A 20,763-nucleotide genomic window follows, 5' to 3' on the forward strand; every position below is an offset into this window, starting at 1 on the left:
TGGACTCAGTTAAACCTAAGACCAAAAATTAAGTTAAACTAAGACAAAAGTCTAACTGTACTACTCGTAAATGCCCTTTTTCGAATACCTAGAGTTGAAATTTAGACTTTCGTCTCAGTTACCCTTGTGAATCGGGCCCTACATGTTCATTTGTAGTAAACTGTGTTATATGTTTATATAAAATGTTCCTAAATACAGTAATGGCGATCAACACATTAAAAGTAGGTCTTACTTTGTAAATGTTAAATACCCAGTAAAGATTTTTTTTTTGTAATCGCCTGCAATGCACTGCTTATGATCTCACACGTCACAGATGACAATAACAAATGGCATAATCAATGACATCATTGGTGGAATCCCAGATCACATCACAATCGACATTATCAATCAGATCACTATGGATGGCACAGACAATGTAGCTCCGGACCAACATAGGTAACCTTTGGTACAAAACAAATCATCTCTAAGCACATCAAGTGAAATCTGACCATAACTCTGCAGTCAAAATGCCACGATTATTAAACTAGAAATCACTGCTCCTTTATCAAATCGACAAAAAATGTCTGCCTTTCACCCTGCAGCTGGGCTTGGGGGTAGTGATGCAAATGTTAGAGTCTATTTTGATCAGTAGGAATGGAGGCTGGGTTCATGGGGTAGAAGTGGGGAACATGGTCAAATACCATTCTCAGAACTCAAACCATTTTGAACATAAATAACATTGCTACTGTGGCAATGGTCCAATGGGCCATGTGTGTTCACAATCACCACGGTAGTTTACATTTCTGTAGGCTGCTGGGAGCAGCCTGTAGTACGCTTGTGTTTACAATCACCCCGTGGCCTCCCGAGATCCTGGGATATGTATGTTTGCATGTGCAGATGTCTGATCACCCTTTTGGGGCGTTTTTGAGGTGGAATGAGGGCATTTTTCATTCTTCTGGAATGTGCTCTCATACCCCTGAGGCTCATATTATTCTTGGATTGTCCATTTATGGGCGTGCAAAACATTTCTCACGCCACGAGCACAGGTGTTGAATATAGTCCAGGAATCCCTCCAAGTCCACTCAAAAATATGAGTCTCAATGTTCTACAGACACATATCCGCGAATGAGTGAATAATGTGTGTAAAACTGCGAACTTTGTAATGTCAAATAAGGTTTTGATGGATGTAACCTATCACTAAACAAATGCATTAATCGCTTTCATGATAGCAAGCCATAACTTCATACTCCTTAGCATCGTAAATAAGATTTATAAAACTTCCAGATTTTCCTACTTGTGAATACTGCCCAACCTAAAAACTGACCACTAGAATACAAATATGATATGTAGTTCCCAACGTAACAAAGCAGTAAGAAGCAAGTCTGCAACTCCTAAATCTTAAAGGAACTAAAATTGGACTGACATGCCTACTCCTTGGATGTTCCCATATTGGACATAATAGAATACAATGCATATGTGACTGTAAGAATCACCCATTGCTTTAGCAAAGAACCCTTCAGGAACTCTAACCATTGATGATAGCAAAGCAAATCTAAACATAAGAAGCAGGTTCTGAAAATACACATTTTTAGACAACACTAAATTATTTTTAGGGTGCTGACAACACTTGAGAATTTGATACAATTGTACTCTGGTTTTAGGATGGTCAATGCTCCCTTGTGTCTTTTAATGACCAGAAAAGCATAGAGGAGCCACACTTTCTCACATTTTATTGTTGTGGAAGGTTCACTAAACATGCTCAAACAACACGGCAGAAAATCTCTAAAACAGTAAGGAGGAGCAGTTTTGAGATATATTTTTTGAGCTATGGAGAACCTACACCATGTAAAAGGTGACTGAATTATTTTCTCTTGTGTATGATTACGGGTTTAATGAGGCAGCATCTTAAAAGTAATGACCTTTGCTCAGAGAACCATCCTATAATCATCAGTGCTATGGGGGGGCCTTACTGCTTTAATGGGAAAAATACCTTCATCCAGACACATGGGCAGCACCATCATATTGAAAAGTTTGTCTTCATCTGTATCTGCAGGCCAGCAATGTTGGACATTCCCAATAGCGTAAGATATTAAGAGGTTTATATCCTATCAATCTCTCTCATCCTCTTCCATGGTCACCCAGCCCCTGTCCCAAGGGAGGACAGACCCAGAGACCACCCTACCTTCGCGCTGGCTTCCACGCTGCTGGCAGGGGCTAGGAAGCTACCCAGAAAGGCTTAGGCCACCCTACCTTCGCGCTGGCTTCCACGCTGCTGGCAGGGGCTAGGAAGCTACCCAGAAAGGCTTGGTTCAGGTAGGTGCGCTTGAAGGACAGGGCCTGGCGCAGATCACGCAGCGCACTATCTTGGTAGTCCTGGAGCTGGACTTCGAAGAGGGTCTGGCCCTCCCGGCCCACTGTCTGGATGTTGATTGACGGCACCAGCCTGACGCAGCTGGTGTTCCTCATAGAGAAGACAGTGCGCAACAGCGTTTCAAGTCGTGCTGGAAGGTCCGAATGCAGATAATCCATGACGTCCAGGCCAATGGATAGGTGCAAGGAGCAACCTGTGGACATGGAGAGTAAACAGACGTCACAGACAGTACACGCCTCTTTGGTAGTAAATAACACAATTATATTACATGCTTATATGTGCAGATTTCTAATACAGACGTGCTGAGTCTATATAGTTACACTGATTTTCCCAGCCCAGACAGGATGACCAACTGAGCAAACCTGTGATCTGTAATTTCACTCATCTCAGTAGCATCAGTAGGTGCTCAACCTGGTGAGCTATATTATTTACTGAAACTAGCGTAGTTCGGTTTCAAGGTGATTGACAAACCTTGAAGGAACCATGATCTAAACAAAGGAATTAAAACCAAAGATTTCCCAACCAGGCAATGCCATATCTATGAATAATAAAGCAAGAGACAATGTAAGATTCCCCTTGCTTACCATACTCACTATACTACCACTGGAATACAACACTGGAAGTCAGGGTCGGATTGGTATCAAAATTAGGCCCAGGCACCAAACGAAAATGTGGCCCACACTTATGCATAATGACGTTTCCTAAAATGTTGGTTAGTTAGTATCAGGGTGTTATTTTCCTATCTCAATTTCCTTTTTCTCTTCCCTTCTTTTGGCATTCTTCTCCACGTCTCACTTTTCCTTTTGTTTCCACAATGCGCCCCTCGCTCATTCCATTTTGTTACTCCCCCCCATATATACTCTCCCTCCCCTTTGTCATTTTGCCCCATGATGAATGTTTTTCACAGTAATGTCGTAAAAAAACAATTGTTTTGAGTAGTTAAAAAGTTTTCTTTTTGCTTAATTTGGTTCTTAGCGTTCTTTTTTTAAATTTTCTCTAATTGGAAAACGGAAGCCCCCTCGCAGTTTTGAAGATGGCAAGGTGGCAGCAGACACCCCAGGCTCTTCTGTCTCCTGCTGGAGACAAAAGCAGAGGCCAACACTTTTAATCTGACTCCTTGCACAGCCCCCTTTCACTACACCCCCATGTAACGTTAGTGCTAGCTGTGATGCTGAAACCCTGCAGTGCTACTCCCCAAGGCCTCATTGTCGTGCTCAGTGACTCAGGGTGGGAGGAGAACCCCCACATGCTGTGCCTGCTCAGGTTGACCCTTGTCCTACTGTGCATAACAATGATCCATCAAAGGTCTATATTTGGTCATATTGAGGTCTGACCTCTGCTCTAGGCCTTCAGCAGCCTTTGGGGTTGTGCATCAGAGGCCAAGGTGGCCCAGGCAAATGTTGGGGTTTTATTTGCAATTGAAAACAAAACAGCCCACCACCTGGCCTTTGCCACAAGCCCCTCGGGCAATGGCAGATTGCCTGCCTTGCCAATCCGACCCTGCTGGAAGCTAAACAAACCCCTTTCAGCCCTTCTCCCTTAGTGGACGCCCAACTAGGATGAATAAAAGGTTGAAGCTAAATTACCTTCCCCCAGAGTCTCTAGGAACCCGTGGTTGCCTAAGGAGCGTGAAGCTAAAGATAAAGCAATCCCAGTGTCCGCCTCAGTCATAGATGGAAAATCTGCAATTTAAATGCATATTTCTGCAGGTAGTTCTACCTCTGGTTGCCAGGAAGAGTAAGGCATTCTTTCATCACTCTTCCATGTCAGACTGGTAAGAAAAATGGTAATTTAATGGTAATTCTCGAGTATTGGTATCTTTCATAGATTCATTCTATTCAACTCTGCAGTGGCTATTTGTTACTGCTGCCTTTAAAATGTGTGCATGTGCAGCCTTGCACCTTAGAGGCCTCTCTGAAAAAAGCGCTTTCAGCTACTGTTGCGATGCTTTGATCGGTGATGTGGACTGCCGGTAATGTCACTGGGAATTTGCGAGTTATTTAAGTTCTAAGCCCCAAACAGAACGTCCACTCAACTGAAGCTTCGGCAGGGACATTTTTAGGAATTCTGTTTTTCACTGATTAACAACTGATCCAAGCACATAACTATATTTTTCTTTAACAAACGTTTTTTCAGAGGATCTGTGAGGCTTTTGATGAAAAACTTTGAGAAGTACCTTGAATTTCCAAGTACTCATGACCTGAAAAGCCCACTGGACACAGATTCATCTGTGATGAGTTGCTTTAGGGACCAGGTGTGACCAACCGTCACCATCCTATTCCACACCAAGTTCTTCTACCCCAAAATCCACAGGACAAGGCTTTAAGATGACTCAAGCAGGCTCTGGTCACAATTTGTGGCTTTGGCTTGATCTGCCCTAAGACTCACTGCTTACTGACAGTTGGGCACAGAGCATGGACTTCGACTGCATCCTGTGCATGATTGCCATGCCCCCAGCCCATTCTAGACATGCATTCGACCACACACAGCGAATTCTGTGCAAAGAGGGTTCGCTTCAGCTCAGCCCTGTGCTTGATCCGCCTTTCCACCAAGTCCTCAGGCCAAGGACTGCAAAGTCTGGGTCCAGGGGCTGGGCTTTTGGCAATCCCTCTTTCAGATCTCCAAGCCAGAGCCCACAGTGCACAAGTTGTATGTGTTCCTAAAGGGCTATGGTACGGGGGGCTTAAGCCACACTCTTTGCCCCGTTCCACTGCATCCAGAACATGATTGATAGCCATGTCCAGTGATCTCTCTGCACATGAGTTGATCTTTTAAAACCTCCTGCCCTTGATCTCTCTACTCCAGATCCCACTGGACATGGTGTTGAGCCTTGAATAGTGGACTATAAGCCTTTCAACATATTCACTGCCACAGCCCACTAGGAATGGCTTTGAAGTCTCCCAGCACAGTATATGGCCTTCACCCTTACCATGGACTAAAATCCTCTACTCCCAAAACTCTTGTGATCAGTGTCACACCAGGGAGGCAAAAGCCCCTCAGCATAACAAGCATAGTTGGTTGACTGGTCCCCAAATGCATGGATTTATCTGTCTCTAAGTATGTTTTTAAGATGGCCCCTTCTGCATTTTTGTTTTTGAGTAGAAACTGGAAAACACTGGATTTTGCTGCAGTTTTACTTCTTTGGCGCACTCTGATGTCAAACAGTATCAATGAAGTTTGTACATCTAAGCACTGGGGGCTCCCGGTATGACCCACTTGGACTAAGACACTTATTATGCCTTTGCAACATTCCACAAGGTCACTGCACTGCAGGGGCCAACCTCAACTCCAATATTGGGAACATGGATCACATCAAAGAGGTCCATGAGCTGGTTGTGGTGAAACTGCCCCTCTTTAAGTGCTCACATTATCTCAGAAAATGAATGAGTACATTTATAAGTGGTAGACAGTACAGCTCAGGAACATGAAGAGACAGCCACTGCTCCATGTTGCCTACCATGGGTTCCAGGTGGTGTAGTTTCAGCAAAAATTGATGTATGTACCCTTTTTGAGCCTGCACACTAAAATAGATACAGCCCCAGGATCACCGAGTTCAACTTTCATTCAATGTTCATTCCTGTTTCTTCCATATCAAAAAGAAGCTTGAACATATTGTGCTGAAACAAGGCTTGACACTTGGCAACATCACCTGTACAATTCATTGTTGGGTAGATGTATTTATTTTTTGCGCAGCACAGCACATCAACCGACCACGGGCACTGTGCTGCTTGGTTGTACAAGGAAGAGAAAGGAGCTTGTAGCCATATTTATTAAAAATGGCCTGCTACTGCTCAGTGCCCTTGTGCTCGTATGCTGTCTGTCTTGAACTATTGTGCACAGGTCTGGGCATGCTGCCTAGCATAAGATTTTAACAGGAAGCCTACCTTGCCACTACAAAACTCTGGCTAGACAAACTCTTAAACACTCCCCTCATTGCATATGTGCTGAACAGTATGTTTGGAAAAATGAAATCATTTCCCCTTGTTAGCCCCTACTTCAAAGGGGCAAAAAAGTTTATGCAAAGCCTGGTCTACCTATCGTAGTAGCTGGGAGTTTGCATCAAAAACTATGGGTGCTTATTCTGACCCACCAAGTTACACCTAAGAAACACTCCCTTGACGCAAAGTGGCACAAATCAGTGCAATTCACTATTTGTCCACAGCAAAATGGCATATTTTCAGGCCAAAATACATTTTGCAATAGAAAGTAAATACCCTTGTAAGAGTTAGCAAATCTTTCCATCATTTTATGTGACTTTGCCCGGGTACAAAATCAGGCTCTATGACTACAATTAATGAAGACATATTGAGCTGAACTTGTTCTTTCCCCCAAGTTGGAAAATACAATATAGTAGCGCACACTGCAAGCAACACAAAGATTCACAACTGTTACAAATGCCTTGAAGGAACACAGTCCTCACGCTGCTTAAAGAAAACAAAGACTTACTTGCATGCTAGATAAACATCAAAGCTTACAAGACCTTGCGCTAGCTTTTAAATAAAACAAAAATCTCACAGACACGGGCCAACAATTTGAAATGAACTTGAACTATACAGGCAAATGACCCTAGCCACTCTGCAGGTGATAAATGTTCTGTCGTACCTTAGCTGCTTCTTCATAAAGCAGTACAGTTTGATGTCCACCAAAGTCCCTATAACTAACAGTATGCATATTACTTTCATAGCAAACCTCTCCCCTATGAGCAGGTAGAGCAGGAACGGGCCCAGATCAAACAGAAACAAATACACATATTAGCCTAGTTCTTTCTCAAGAAAAGAAAAGGACAGAGTGACTCTGGCTTGCAGTTACCGAGCACCAATCACCCCACTATATGTATCTCAAGTCCTAAGCAGAAAATCTTCATTCAGCAAATCCTTGCCATCTGTGTGAAGAACAGAAGAGCAGGGAGGTGTGTTAAATGTCACCGTTAACCTTTACCTACTACAATCAAACCCTAATGGGGTGCAAATATATCTCCATTCGTGCACATCCTTAACATGGGATGGGACTGGACTGCTGGAAAAAGGGATTTGGTTACTGGGAAATGAAACAGACAGGGAATTGAAAAAAATATTTTGAAGAGAAAATTCAATGAAAAGGATACAAAGAAAGCAGTTAGGAGCAGGTTAATGTAATGTTAATGTTAATTACATTTGCAGAGCGCAGCTGCTACCCGGAGGTGTCATGGCGCTGGGGTGAAGAACTCGAGAGGGATCATAGGATTAGTGTGTTGCATGGGCTAGTCTGTGAACAGCCATGTTTTTAAAGCCTTCCTGAATGCCATCAGATTTGTCATGTGCCTTAGATGTATTGGGAGGGTATTCCATGTTTTAGCAGCATTGGCAAGGACGCTTCTTCCACCCCAGTTAGCTTATTTCGTCCGGGGTAACATCACCAATTTAGCATCTGAGGACCAAAGTGCTCTTTTAGGTGAGTACCAACGGAAGTGTCGTTTTAAAAAGTCTGGGCCTGTTCCCTGAAGGGCCTTGAAGAGCTGACATAGCACCTTAAATTGGGTGCGCTTCCTAATCAGTAGCCAGTTAAGTTTTTTGATCTCTGTTTTAACCGATGCATATTTTGGGGTGCCCATAAGGAGTCTGGCCACTGCATTTTGCAGCATTTGAAGTTTATTCATTGCTCCTTCTTGTATCTTGAGGTATAGACTATTAAAATAGTCTAACCTCGACATTACCAATGCTGTAACTACCGTCTGTTGTGCATCCTTAGGTAGTAGCGCATTATTTTCTTGCATGATTTGATAATGTACGATGTGGTAAATGCCACGAAGTTCACCTGGTATTTGACACTGAGTGTATCCTCAATCCATACTCCTAGATTTTTAACCTTTCTAGTTGGGGAGGGCTATGGCCCTAGGGAGTTCGGCCAACAGTCTGAGGTCCAAAAGGTTGGATTGTTGCCGAAAAGCACAACCTCCGTAGGCAATCATCACGATTGCCTGCCGGGCGGAAAAGGCCCTTAATATGGTGGTGGTGCCTTGCAGGCACCGCCATCCATATTATGATGGGTGCGGTAGAATGTCTTTCCATGGCGGAGACTCTACCATGGAAAGGCATGCGGGAATTCACTGTTGGGGCCTGTTACGGGCTCCCCGGGGTGGGGGGCTGCACTTGGGGGGTACCTTTGGTACCCCCCGACATTGGCATGCACAAGGTGGCAGGCACCACGCGGTGCCTGTCACGTTTTGCAGGCCAATGCACAACATGCATATTTGGCATTGTGCAGCACAAAGCACCGCCAGCCACAATGTTAAATATGCAGGATGCGACCACCAGGGTGGTGGTCACATCCTAATTGGCACAGCGGGACCGCCGCACCTCTGGCAGCGGTCCCATGTACTGTGACGGTGGGGGCGGACTTTGTCTGCCCACCATCATAATGGGCCCCTAAATTGTTTAATTCCGGACAGCTCCATGGAACCCAGACCATCTACTCATGTAAGATTAATGATCACCAGATCGAACCGACCAGTCCTGTGGACAATGGCCCCAAGGCTCCTGCCCCCAACAGGAACACCTCTTCCATTGGGATAGGACCAGAAGGAAAGCCTCTACCTCACTGTCATGCCGGTTTTCGATTTTGGGTCAGGACCAAATGAAACACACTTTAAACATCTGGTTTGGGAGGGCGGGGAGGGAGGGATCCTAAAGAAAATAAATGGGCGGGCTTTTGTGATAGGGTGGGAAGTATATGTAAATTGGTATGGCTATGCCACATGTTGGGTGGACCTCTTTCATCGACTAATGGATAAGCTCAGAATAGCTTCAATTAATATCTGTGGATTAAGTAATCCCCAAAAGAGACGGAGTGTCAGCTTGGATGTCCAATTCTTGAAGGCTGATATCATCTGCCTTCAGGAAACCCATATCAAAGCCAGTAGACGGGAGGTTTTGGAGTTGGCAGGTTACCAATTGATCTTCAGAACCATGCAGGACACGAGGGCAAGAGGCGCGGCAGTAAAGGCACGGAAAGGATTAGCTAGGTTTTCTCGATTTAGCTCCGATAAAATGGGAAGATGGGTAATCACTCAATGTTGTCTAGATAATAACGAGTTTACACAATGTTCGGTTTACGGCTCGGTTCTTGATGATCCAGCAATGTTTGAATGGCTGAATGTGGAATTAGTGGGGTGGTCCCTTCCGCTTATTATTTGCGGGGATTTCAATATCAATATGAGCTGTCAAACTTCTAATCAAACGGAGGCAGTGTATCAAGGTCGTAAACCCAAAATCTTTAAGTCTTTGGCACAGTTTAGCCTACTTCATGGGCTGTCAGATGTCTGGGCAAAGCAAGAATCCAATGACCCGGGTTTCACGTATTTTTCTGCTCCACATCAAATACATGTTAGATTGGACTATTTCTTTGTGTCACAGGAGCTGCTGCAAGGATATAGAATTATCAAATACCCTAGAGTTATCTCCGATCACAACCCTTTGGTGCTGGAAATAAATATCCAGATTAAATCTCGACGGGCACGCTGGACATTCAACAGGGCTTTACAAGGCAAGAACGGCTATATACAGCACATGACGCTGTGGATTCCCAGGTTTATTGAAGAAAATTTAGGGAGCACTAGCATTCATGTAGACTGGGACACTCTCAAGGCTGGCGTCAGGGGGGACACCTCTAAGTATGGTTGGGAGATTCAAAAGACAGAGAAAAATCTGTTACACACTATATGGTGAACTGGGAATGGCGGAAACACATCTGATAGATGCTATCTCTAATGGGGTAGACTCTGAGACAGCTCAATCAAGGTTTTTACTCGCCAGGTCGGCAACCACAGAGATTTCAGTCAAGAAAGCTGCAGGAAGGTATATGACTTGGCGCAACCGGGCAAAATGAGAGTAACAAAAGGGTAGGTCACATGCTGGCAGTCTGCACTAGAGAGAAGGTGGTACAAGCTTGAATCTCTGAAATTAGAGGCCCTAGCATCGGTTTGGTCACTGAGCCGGCAGCAGTTCTTTCTGGGATCCAAAAATGTAACCAGAAGTTATACACAAAGGATCTCCACGTCAAGGATAGTGTAATAGAGGAATATCTATATGGATAAACCTTGGAACAGCTTTCCCCTGAGTAGAGAGAAATCTTAGAAGTACCCATAAAAGCTGAAGAGGTAAGAAAGGCGATCAAATCTATACCATCAGGTAAGGCTGTTGGTACTGATCTATTACCAGGGGAATTCTATAAGATATTCACTGTACAGCTATTGGAAATTATGCAAGGGATATTTTTAAGGGCACAATCAGGTGAGAAGGCTCCTGAATCTTGGAAATTGGCTACGATAGTGGTGCTCCCGAAAAAAGGTAAACTTATTAACGAACTGGGTTCCTACCGACTAATTACATTGGTCAATAGTGACACAGAAATATATGCTACAATTCTTGCTAATAGGCTAGCCTTAGTTATTAAGAAATTAGTTTCTCCATACCAACATCGATTTGTCCCGAGCACGACAGAGCGCGACAGATCATATTCGACGGACTATTGCCCTATTTTGATTCCACCAAGCTTACTGGAGACCCTATGGCTCTAATACTATTAGATGTGGAAAAAGCTTTCAATGGGGTCTCCTGGCCATTTCTATGGGCACCTATGGAGAGAAAGGGGCTGGGTGAGGGGTATATAGGTGCTATTCAGATTATGTGTCGGGAGCCTACTGCCAGAATAGCTATGATGGGTTCTACATCCAACATAGTCAAGATTACACACAAAAGAGTTGTCCCTGCTCTCCTCTATTGTTTGCGTTTACATCGGCCCTTTAATCAGGAAAATAGAGGAGAACGAAATGATCCAGGCTCTACATACTAAGGAGGAGACACTAAGATCTTAGCCTATGCGGACGACCTGGCTATAGTTACACCTAACCCGCGAGATGTCCTTGTGGAGATAGAAAGGGAGGCAAATCAATTTAGTAATATTTCAGCGTACCATCTTACCGATAGCAAAACACAAATTGTTAAGAACGATAAAATAGACCTGGAAGATGAGCGAGTAATACAGAACGCTAGATATCTGGGGGTCGAAATTAGTGCTAATGTTGATAAAATTGTTAACATTATTTTGGAGCCATTATTGCAGAAATTTTAAATAGATTTTACTAGAATTAATAATTGACATCTTACACTGTTAGGTAAGAGCAATGTTATCAGAATGTTATTTCGAACAAAAATCCTATATTTGTTCAGAGCCATCCCAGTTGAAATAAACAAATCAGGGTTTTTAGCTTTAAACCAGTTGATCTCTAGATTTTTATGGGCTGGACAATGCCCTCGGAGAGCCATAAAATACATTACTCTGCCACGAAACCGCAGGGGTTGGACGGTTCCAAATCTTCAATTGTATTATTGGGCCGCAGCTATTCATAACAACGAGATGAGGGAAGAATCAAACATTTCTATATATGAGTTACTATATGGGATAGAAGCTCGAGGCTGTCTTATGTGCCATATTGACTTCGCTTATTTTAAAAGGGTCAAATTTAAGGTATTGTTGGGGGCTTTTAGAGTCTGGACCGCAGTCCGAAAGAAATTTAATCTGGGAAGGGTTCACAGATATACCCCCGGCTAACAATGATTTACTTTCAGCCATATTTCACGATGGATATATGAGATATTGGGCCAAAAGAAGAGGGAGGTATTTAGGGGATTTAGTGGAAGACAAGAAGATTGGAAAGTCCTGAGGCGGAAAGCCGGGACCTAGCTTAACTACATTGTAATTACTGACCTTTGCCTTTTTAAAACATTTTATTGCCCGTAATCTGTTTTATTTGTTTTTAAATAGCTGTTGCACCGCTAGAAGCCCTACTGTGTTTGCCTCCACACCCGACCCTCCCGATCCTCCATACAGCCGATTTGGGCTGCTGGAATGCGAGGAAGGCCCGGGTACTTTTGGAGCCGCCATCTTGAGTGGGTGCAGGGTCGGCGGGCTAGTTGTGGGAACACCACCTGAGCCGGAAGGGCATAAATAGAGCGCCTCCGCACTCGTCAGCACCTTGGAAAGTCCTGAGGTGGAAAGCCGGGACCTAGCTTAACTACATTGTAATTACTGACCTTTGCCTTTTAAAAAAATGTTATTGCCCGTAATCTGTTTTATTTGTTTTTAATAGCTGTTGCACCGCTAGAAGCCCTACTGTGTTTGCCTCCACACCCGACCCTACCGATTCTCCATACAGGGCTGCTGGAACGCGAGGAAGGACCGGGTACTTTTGGAGCCGCCATCTTGGGTGGGTGCAGGGTCGGCGGGCTAGTTGTGGGAACACCACCTGACCTTTCACTTCCCTATATGATGAGCCTACCCATGCTGTCGCGCAGCGCACGCGTGCAGCGGACACGCCGGTGGCGCGCCGAAGGCTCGCCAAAGGAGAGCCCGTCTGCGCCCGTCCGCGCTAGATCGCAACATGAGGCAGGAAATACTGCTCAAATTATTACCAATGCTCTACCCGCTAAGCCTTACACCTATTCTGGTCTGGAACTGCGGGATATAGAACTTAGTACATCTAGCAGATCCAAAACAGGAGGTCAGTGCAAACACTCTTTTCCGGCCATTTTGGATGGGCCGGTATCTTGTATTATTTGTAAATTCCAAAGCCTTCAGGAGGAGCCTGTTACAAACAATGCACCTACCAAGTCCATTCAAAATCATCTGACACTTAAACTCATTTTATGTAATGTGCGCTCCTTGGTGAAGCATTCCATTGAAATCTGGGATATGATTTCTACCCTCCCCCCAGATATATGCTTTTTAACCAAGACTTGGCTTAATTCCACTAATATTCCAGCCATTAACCTTGCTATACCCTCAGAGTATATGTTTATACAACTCGACAGGAAGGAGAAGCTGGGAGGAGGTATTGGAATTGCCTTTAAAGCCCATATTACTGTACTATGGACTTCCTCTATCAGCAATGACGTAATTGAGCTGGGTATCTTTAAAGCATCTGTGTCCCCAACAACTTCCTGGGATGGGGCCCTGCTTTCCACACCACCTGGGCCTAACTCTAAACTTAACTTTGTTACCGTTCTCACTGAGTTTATCGCCATGCAGGCAGTAGCCTCCACTAACTTTATTCTCCTAGGGGATTTAAAGTTTCACGGAGAGGAAGTGGAAAATCCTGATGTAATGAGGATTCTTTCCAACTTGAGCGATATTGGGCTCAAACAGAGGGTCTCTGGACCGAAACATAGGGCTGGCCACACTCTTGATCTTATTTTTACTAGTGCAGAACAGCTGAAAGTTTTACAGCCACTTCCTCTTGTCTGGTCGGGTCACTATATGATCCAATTTTCCATCCTAATGCAATTAGAATCCGAGCATAGGCCCAATCCTACATCTAAAATTGGCAAAAACATACGGCCATGGCATAATCTCACTTTGGACAGGTTCAAGGAAACCTTCCCATCTAATATCAAGCCGGATGATCATGATCCTGCAGCCATGCTATCCAGCTTCAATGCGGCATTAACAGGAACATTTGACATAGTGATTCCATTAAAAAGTGGACATCTTCCATATAGACGACTTACAGCACCTTGGTATTCGGGTGAATTAAAAACCCTGAAATCAAAGTGTAAAGTACAGGAAAGAAGGTGGAGGAAGGACAAGCGATCTGAAGATAGGGAAACCTATAAGGCTTCATTAGCCCATTATCATAAAGCAATAAAAACAGCTTGTTGTGCATATCTTCACTTACAAATCGAACAATCCAGGAACTCCACCAAGGCTTTGTTCGACATTGTTAAGGATTTCTCCTCCCCTCTAGCATGCAAACAAGCGCCACTTGAATCCCAAACATTATGTGATTCCATAGCTTCTTTTTTCCACGATAAAATTGCCAAAATATATGATAATTTCCCCACTAGTCACTCTAACTTTTCCTGTTTAAACCTGAACGGGGTAAATCCCCCAATTTCTACCAAGGTTACTTTAAACCAGTTCAAGACCATTTCCCTTGCAGAAATAGACAATCTACTGCTAACTGCAAAATTGGGCTCACCAAGGGACGTCTGTCCTCCGAGAGTTATGGCTTTTTTAGCTCCAATCTGTGCCCCCATCATCCAAAAGATCTTTAATTCCTCCATTTCTACAGGCCTTATTCCAACTGCCTGGAAGGAGGCCACTGTCCGCCCCATTCTGAAAAAACAATCAGCAGACCCTAATGAGTTGAACAATTACAGACCAATATCTCTGCTGCCTCTTTTAGGAAAACTATTGGAATCCTCAATCAACACCCAACTTAGTCAATATTTGGAGACCAATAACATACTGGATCCCTCCCAATCAGGATTTCGTACTGGCTTCAGTACAGAAACAGCTATCCTGGCGGTTACTGACTCATTGAAGTGCACCCTCGATGCTGGGGGTTCCGCGGTCCTGATTCTTTTAGATCTCTCCGCTGCGTTTGATACGATATCTCATCAACGCTTAGCGGAGAGACTGGCTGAATGTGGCATCGAGGGTAAAGCTTTTCAGTGGCTGACCAACTTCTTAGTAGACAGATGGCAGACCACCTCACTTGGAGCATATGTTTCGAAAGGCAAATTCTTATTGAACAAGGGGGTGCCACAGGGCTCTTGCTTGAGCCCTACCCTCTTTAACATGTATGTAGCCCCATTGGCAAAAATTGTCCAATCTTTCGGCTTCGAGATAATCTCGTATGCCGATGACACGCAGCTACTATTTCCCATAGGAAAAAATTTCATGGACGAGAAACTGCGTTTCTCGGCTGGTATGCTAGCGGTTGCTAATTGGATGAATGAACGGTGCCTACAACTGAATCCTGGGAAGACAGAGCTCATGCTGTTAGGAAAGGATGCTCGATCCTGGACGTCGGAATGGTGGCCCCTAGAGTTAGGAGAAGCGCCTACACCCGCCACTTCAGTGAAAAGTCTGGGAATCCAGCTGGATAATTCACTAAACATGAAAAATAATGTTAAGCATATAGTAGGGACGTGCTATCATAACCTACGCCTGTTACGTAGAATTATTCCATATCTCCCTCTAGATCATCGCCGTACCGTGGTACAGGCCATGGTAGGGAGCAGGTTAGATTACGGCAATGCCTTGCTGGCAGAAATAGGTACCACCACTCTAGCTAAATTGCAGGTTATACAGAATACCGCTGCCAGAATGGTTTTGAATGCACCGTCTGGATCCCCTTCCCTCCCCCTGCTCAGACAGTTACATTGGCTTCCTTTCCAAAAGAGATCTGTCTTTAAGGTATGCTGTCTTGCCTTTAAAGCATTCAGAGGAGAGGGACCAGCATACCTCCATAATAAACTTTTTAAACAAGTTCATGAACGAAACCTAAGATCTAATGATCTAGCTCTCCTGAAGATTCCACGGATTAGGCTAACCCGTACAGGCGGCAGAGCCTTTTCCTACATCGCCCCTAATTTTTGGAATTCTTTACCGATTGCTTTGCGGCAATCCAGCACCTACTTGATCTTCAGGAAACAATTAAAAACATTCTTATTCTAACCAGGTCATGGTATAACACGTTCTGCTCTTGTCTGCCGGATTTCTATTGTTACAGCGCTGAGATGCCCCTGGGTGAGTCATGCGCCATAAAAGAATTCAATAACATAACAATAACATAACCTCTATTCCTTCAATACAATTAAAGGGAAATTTGGGATCAGGCATAATCACTTTTTTTTAAATATTTACAGTTAAGGGATTTCCTGACTAAGAAAGTAGATAGCTGTAGTAAAGTTTCTTTATTGTATACTTTACTGGGGGCTCAGCCAACATTGTCTACAATTTATAAATTACTCAGTAAAGAAATGGGAGATGATGTATTAAAACACACAAATCGCTGGCATGATCTCCTGCAAGCGGGAACCAGAGAATGTGATGACTCCCTCCTGTTGGGTCAAACAGCATTTATTTTGGCTAATTTGCAAGTACAATATTTTCAAACTTGGTTCAATTTATATATTACACCTGCACAAATCTTTAGATGGGAGGGAGTCTCAGGTGTGCATTGCTCTCGATGTGGAGCTCTAGCCGCCCACAGCATGTGTTTGCTACATGTCCTAAACTTGTTTTTCTCCACACCGAGATTGGTAAACGGCTCAGAAATATGTTGGGATTTGGGGTGGATTTAACTCCCCAAGTGATTATTCTCAGGGTGAGTAATCAGGAAATGGCTGGGCCAAATCTGACTTTGGTGTTTACAGCCATGGCTGTACTTAGGCTCTGTTTGGCCAGTGCCGGGCTTGATCCGGATCCTCCTTCTGTACATTTTTGGCTTGGCAAATTGTTAGCAGTATACCGGTGGAAGATGGCTGTGTACAAAGAGAATATAAGGCTTTGAAATATGGGCGCCAATAATCAGATGGATTAATGGGAATGATGGTTGAATGGAAATCAGTTTAGGAAAATATAATGATTTTGAATGATTTTGGAAAGTCCTGTGGTAACTTTTAAGTTTATGTGCGCTCCAAAGAAATGCTAAGCTCAATGAGCTTTTGGATCACAAGGGTGGGGAGGGGTAGCGCAGGGGTGGTGGGATAAGAGAGCGAGGGGGGGAGAAAAAAAAGAAAATATGACATTTAGTGTATTTTGTTGTTTTTTTTGCTCCCTTGTTTGTTTATTATGTGTCAAAAAGTTTAAGTATAAAAAAAAAGGAATTCATAACAGAGAACCTGAAAACAGGAACGCCTATTTATAACAGTGGCTAAGAAGAAATGGGTGGGCTAATCTTTTAGGAAACAAAAAAGCTGTAAGTTCTCCAGTTCCATGTGGTTCACACTTTCGGCCCCATAATGATGGCGAGCGGACTTTGCCCGTCCGCCACCGTAACGGTAAACGGGACCGGCCGCCAGCCCCGCCAGCCCCATTAGGATGCAACCACCACCCTGGTGGTCGCAGCCCGCATATTTTACATTGTGGCGGCGGTGCTGTAGGCAGCACCCGCCGCAAAGTAAAATATGCAAGTTGTGCATTGGCATGCACAACGCAACAGGCACCGCCCGTTGCCTGTCACCTTGTGTATGCCAATGAAGGGGGACACCATAGGTACCCCCTAAGTGCAGCCCGTAACAGGCCCCCAAAGCATTTTCCGCCAGCCTTTCTATGGCAGCAGCGCCGCCATGGAAAGGCCTTTTCAATGGCACATAATAATATGGATGGCGGTGCCTGCAAGGCACCGCCATTATATTATCTACCTTTTCCGCCCGGCCGGCAATCCAACCGGGTGAAAAGCGGAGGACAGTCTTTCCGTCCGTCACGGTGCCCCTCGCCATACTAATATGGCGGGGTGTCACAGGAACATTTGGCAGGTGGATCACCACCGCTGGCCTGGCGGTGGCGATCCGCCCGGGATCATAATAGGCCCCAATCTTGTTTAAATCCCATACCATGTACTCATGTAAAATTAATGCTAACCAGATCGAACCGACCGGTCCTGTGGACCATGGCCCCAAGGCCCTGCCCCCAACAGGAACACCTCTTCCAGCGGGATAGGACCAGTGAGAAAGCCTCTACCCCACTGTCATGCCTGTTTTCGATGTTGGGTCAAGACCGAATGAAACACATTTAAAAAATCTCATGTTACCAGTGGAATCATGGTGCTGCGACTGAAGAAAATAGGGCTGGTGGCCAGCAGAAAAGGAAGGTTTTCACAGTTTTTTTTTCGAAAAATGAGGGTGAATACTGATGCAGTGAATAGGGATAGGAAGTGCGCGCTGTACTCCAATTTCCACCATTGAAGGAGCGACAACCAGATGGGAGTACCTAACATTTGGCACAAACAGGTGGGGCTTAAAGGCTAACCAAAGTATGCAAAGAAGCTCAAGTGCAGGCATCTGCTCAGGACATACCTTCCTATCGGAGACAAGGAACATGCCACCAGCAACAGTCAGATTTTGCTGAGGAAGAAAAGTCTGCAGTGCCTCAATGATTGTAAACATTTCACCTCTAAAAACATACTGGAAAAAGCACCCACTGAAACTTATTTTAGTGAGAAACTGCACCTACATGCAGCACATTCCATTAACTTTCAATATTGGTCACCTTGGCAAAGTTTTACCAATAGAATTATGTCACACAGACTACTTTCTAGCAGTATAAAAGTGCAGGCACTCACTATCCCTCAGTACCTATCTGCTACTGGGAACTGTTGGCACTCTCCCATTAAAAGTACCATGGGAAAGCTCTACTGGCCGCAGCAAACGAGACGTTTATGGTTAAATTGCAAGTGGTACAAAATACTGCAGCCAGGCTTGTTCTCAATCGTCCGTCTGGAAAGCGTTTGGCCCCTTTATTGGAATCCTGACATTGGCTACCGGTAAGGAAGAAAGGTATCTTTAAAATCTGCTGCCTCACCTATAATGTCATAAGGGGCAATGGACCCAGATATCTCCAACAGAAACTCAAACATTATGTACCTACTAGAAGCTTAAGATCTCAGGACAAAGCCTTGTTGAGTGTCCCCCGTATATATTTGTCTTGATGCGGTGGTAGAGCCTTTTCCCCGAATAGCTCCACTTCATTGGAACAAACTCTTCACATTAGTCTCTACACTAACTACTGCACTAACTACTGTCAATTTAGGAAACTGTTGAAAGCTTCCTTATTTTAAGTGATTTCTCTCTTGTGGATGCTTGTTGCAGCTGTTGACAGCGCCGAGATGCCCTAGGATGAGTCATGCGCTATACTAAATTTAATTAGCATAACAATTAATGACACTAAGAAGTGCTGGTACTTTCCTTTTTAAATTAAAGAAGGGCAGTATTGAGTACCTGATAGTACCTGGGCATTTAAAATACTGGTCACACAAAACATCTCTTTTTACATGTATGTAGCACCATAAGGATGACCAGAGAGTATTGCAGCAATTGCTCTATGTGGGATAAAAAAGGGGGGAGGAGGTCTTCTAAAAAGGGAGTAGCCAACGAGCCGTAACTGGGAATCCTTTCTTGGAAGCCTGCTCTGCGGTCTTAAAAGCGTAGCTTAAAACATGTGAACTAGAATCTTGTGCTTCACACAGCCTGCAACCAGACCAATATTTGGTTATCTCTCCATAAAATATTTTAACAATATAGTACAGCTACTCTTGCTTACAACCGCTGGAGTCAAGGGGCTATCAGTTCAAATAATCAAGAGTCCAAAATAACTCCACCCCAGCCTCCACCCTTCCCCTCAACTGTCACAAGACTTGGTGTCCTCAATGTAAGTTTTTTAGAACCATGGATATCTTTTATGATTGTTAGATCTGTTGGTGATGTGGTTTCTATTTATTATGTGTATTTAATTGTAAACTAGAATCCTATTTTATTTAAAGGTATGTAATTTTGAGATTTTTACGTGGACCTCTTCGGAGGTCCATGACATAAATAAATAAAACCTGGTGTCATCAGGACCAGCTACCACGCGCTCAAATATGGCCTACTGAATAGGACTAACTTGTCCTGGGACAAAGGGCCCTTTATGCCGTTGCTCGATAACCATTAACTATTGAAAATTCTAAGCCCCTTAAATAGCAGATACTAGTAAGATCCTTACTTCGGTGGGAAAAAGTAGAAAACTGGGGCCTACTTTAGGCGATTTGTATGTAGCCCTGTACTCTCTCAGACACAGTAGAAGCGTTTTTTGCCATCCCTAATAGGTCTATCGAGGCAATGTCTCAGGTCTGGCCGATAACTTCGCCTCCATAGCGCAGCGACAGCGCAAAGTGCCAGCGGCATCCGCTTCCCCCATTTAAAGAGCAGGGGGTAAGCTTGCAGGCCAAGTATATTTATTTATTTAATGCAGTTTTATATAGCGCAGACTTTACCCAAAGGTGTCAGAGCGCTTTACAATAGAGCCAAGTATAATCAGGGCAGCTGGAACTATGCAAGGTTTGCACATAATTATGGGGTTGCCACATTTACGTATAGAGGACAGAGAGAGACCCCTTTTGATTATCAAGGGAAATGAGGTACTATTGACAAGTAAAGAAAGGTAAGCCCCTTGACCGAACAATATGTATTAAATGATCAATTTGCTACCATATACCTATTGCATATTTTGAGCACCACAACAATCCATCATATCACTAATTGTAAACTTCAACATTCGATTCGTAGTCAGCATTTTTTTAAATTAAAATTGAATTTTTCAGAGATTAAAAACATCAAATATCACAATTGTATCCACAAGCAAGTAATTAAAATACAGTTAATACAGTGCAACAGAAAATTATTCAACCCACATTACAAACACCGTTATGAACCAGCTTAACAGAGAAAACTACAGCTATAACACAGCACACTTTGTCATACACTATTGCACATCGTATGGAGCAATAACTTCAGAGCATAGCTTGGGATACTTTCATCAGTCTTGCATCTACAAGTCTGTGTCGATCCTTAGATTGTGCCTACAGATACGGAGGCTAACGAGAGAGCGGG

General features: G+C 43.9%; 1 protein-coding gene across 1 annotated transcript in view; it reads right to left on the reverse strand.

Annotated features, from left to right (window-relative positions):
* LOC144790854 (uncharacterized) overlaps positions 1-20,763 on the reverse strand; it is a 399,375-nt gene that overhangs the window by 356,964 nt on the left and 21,648 nt on the right. Inside the window, exon 2 of the mRNA XM_078665519.1 lies at positions 2,230-2,543. Within this exon, the coding sequence (XP_078521645.1) occupies positions 2,230-2,543 (314 nt within the window). The remainder of the gene's footprint in view (positions 1-2,229; positions 2,544-20,763) is intronic.

The sequence above is a fragment of the Lissotriton helveticus genome, chromosome 11 (assembly GCF_964261635.1).
Source record: "Lissotriton helveticus chromosome 11, aLisHel1.1, whole genome shotgun sequence".
Lineage (NCBI taxonomy): Eukaryota > Metazoa > Chordata > Amphibia > Caudata > Salamandridae > Lissotriton > Lissotriton helveticus.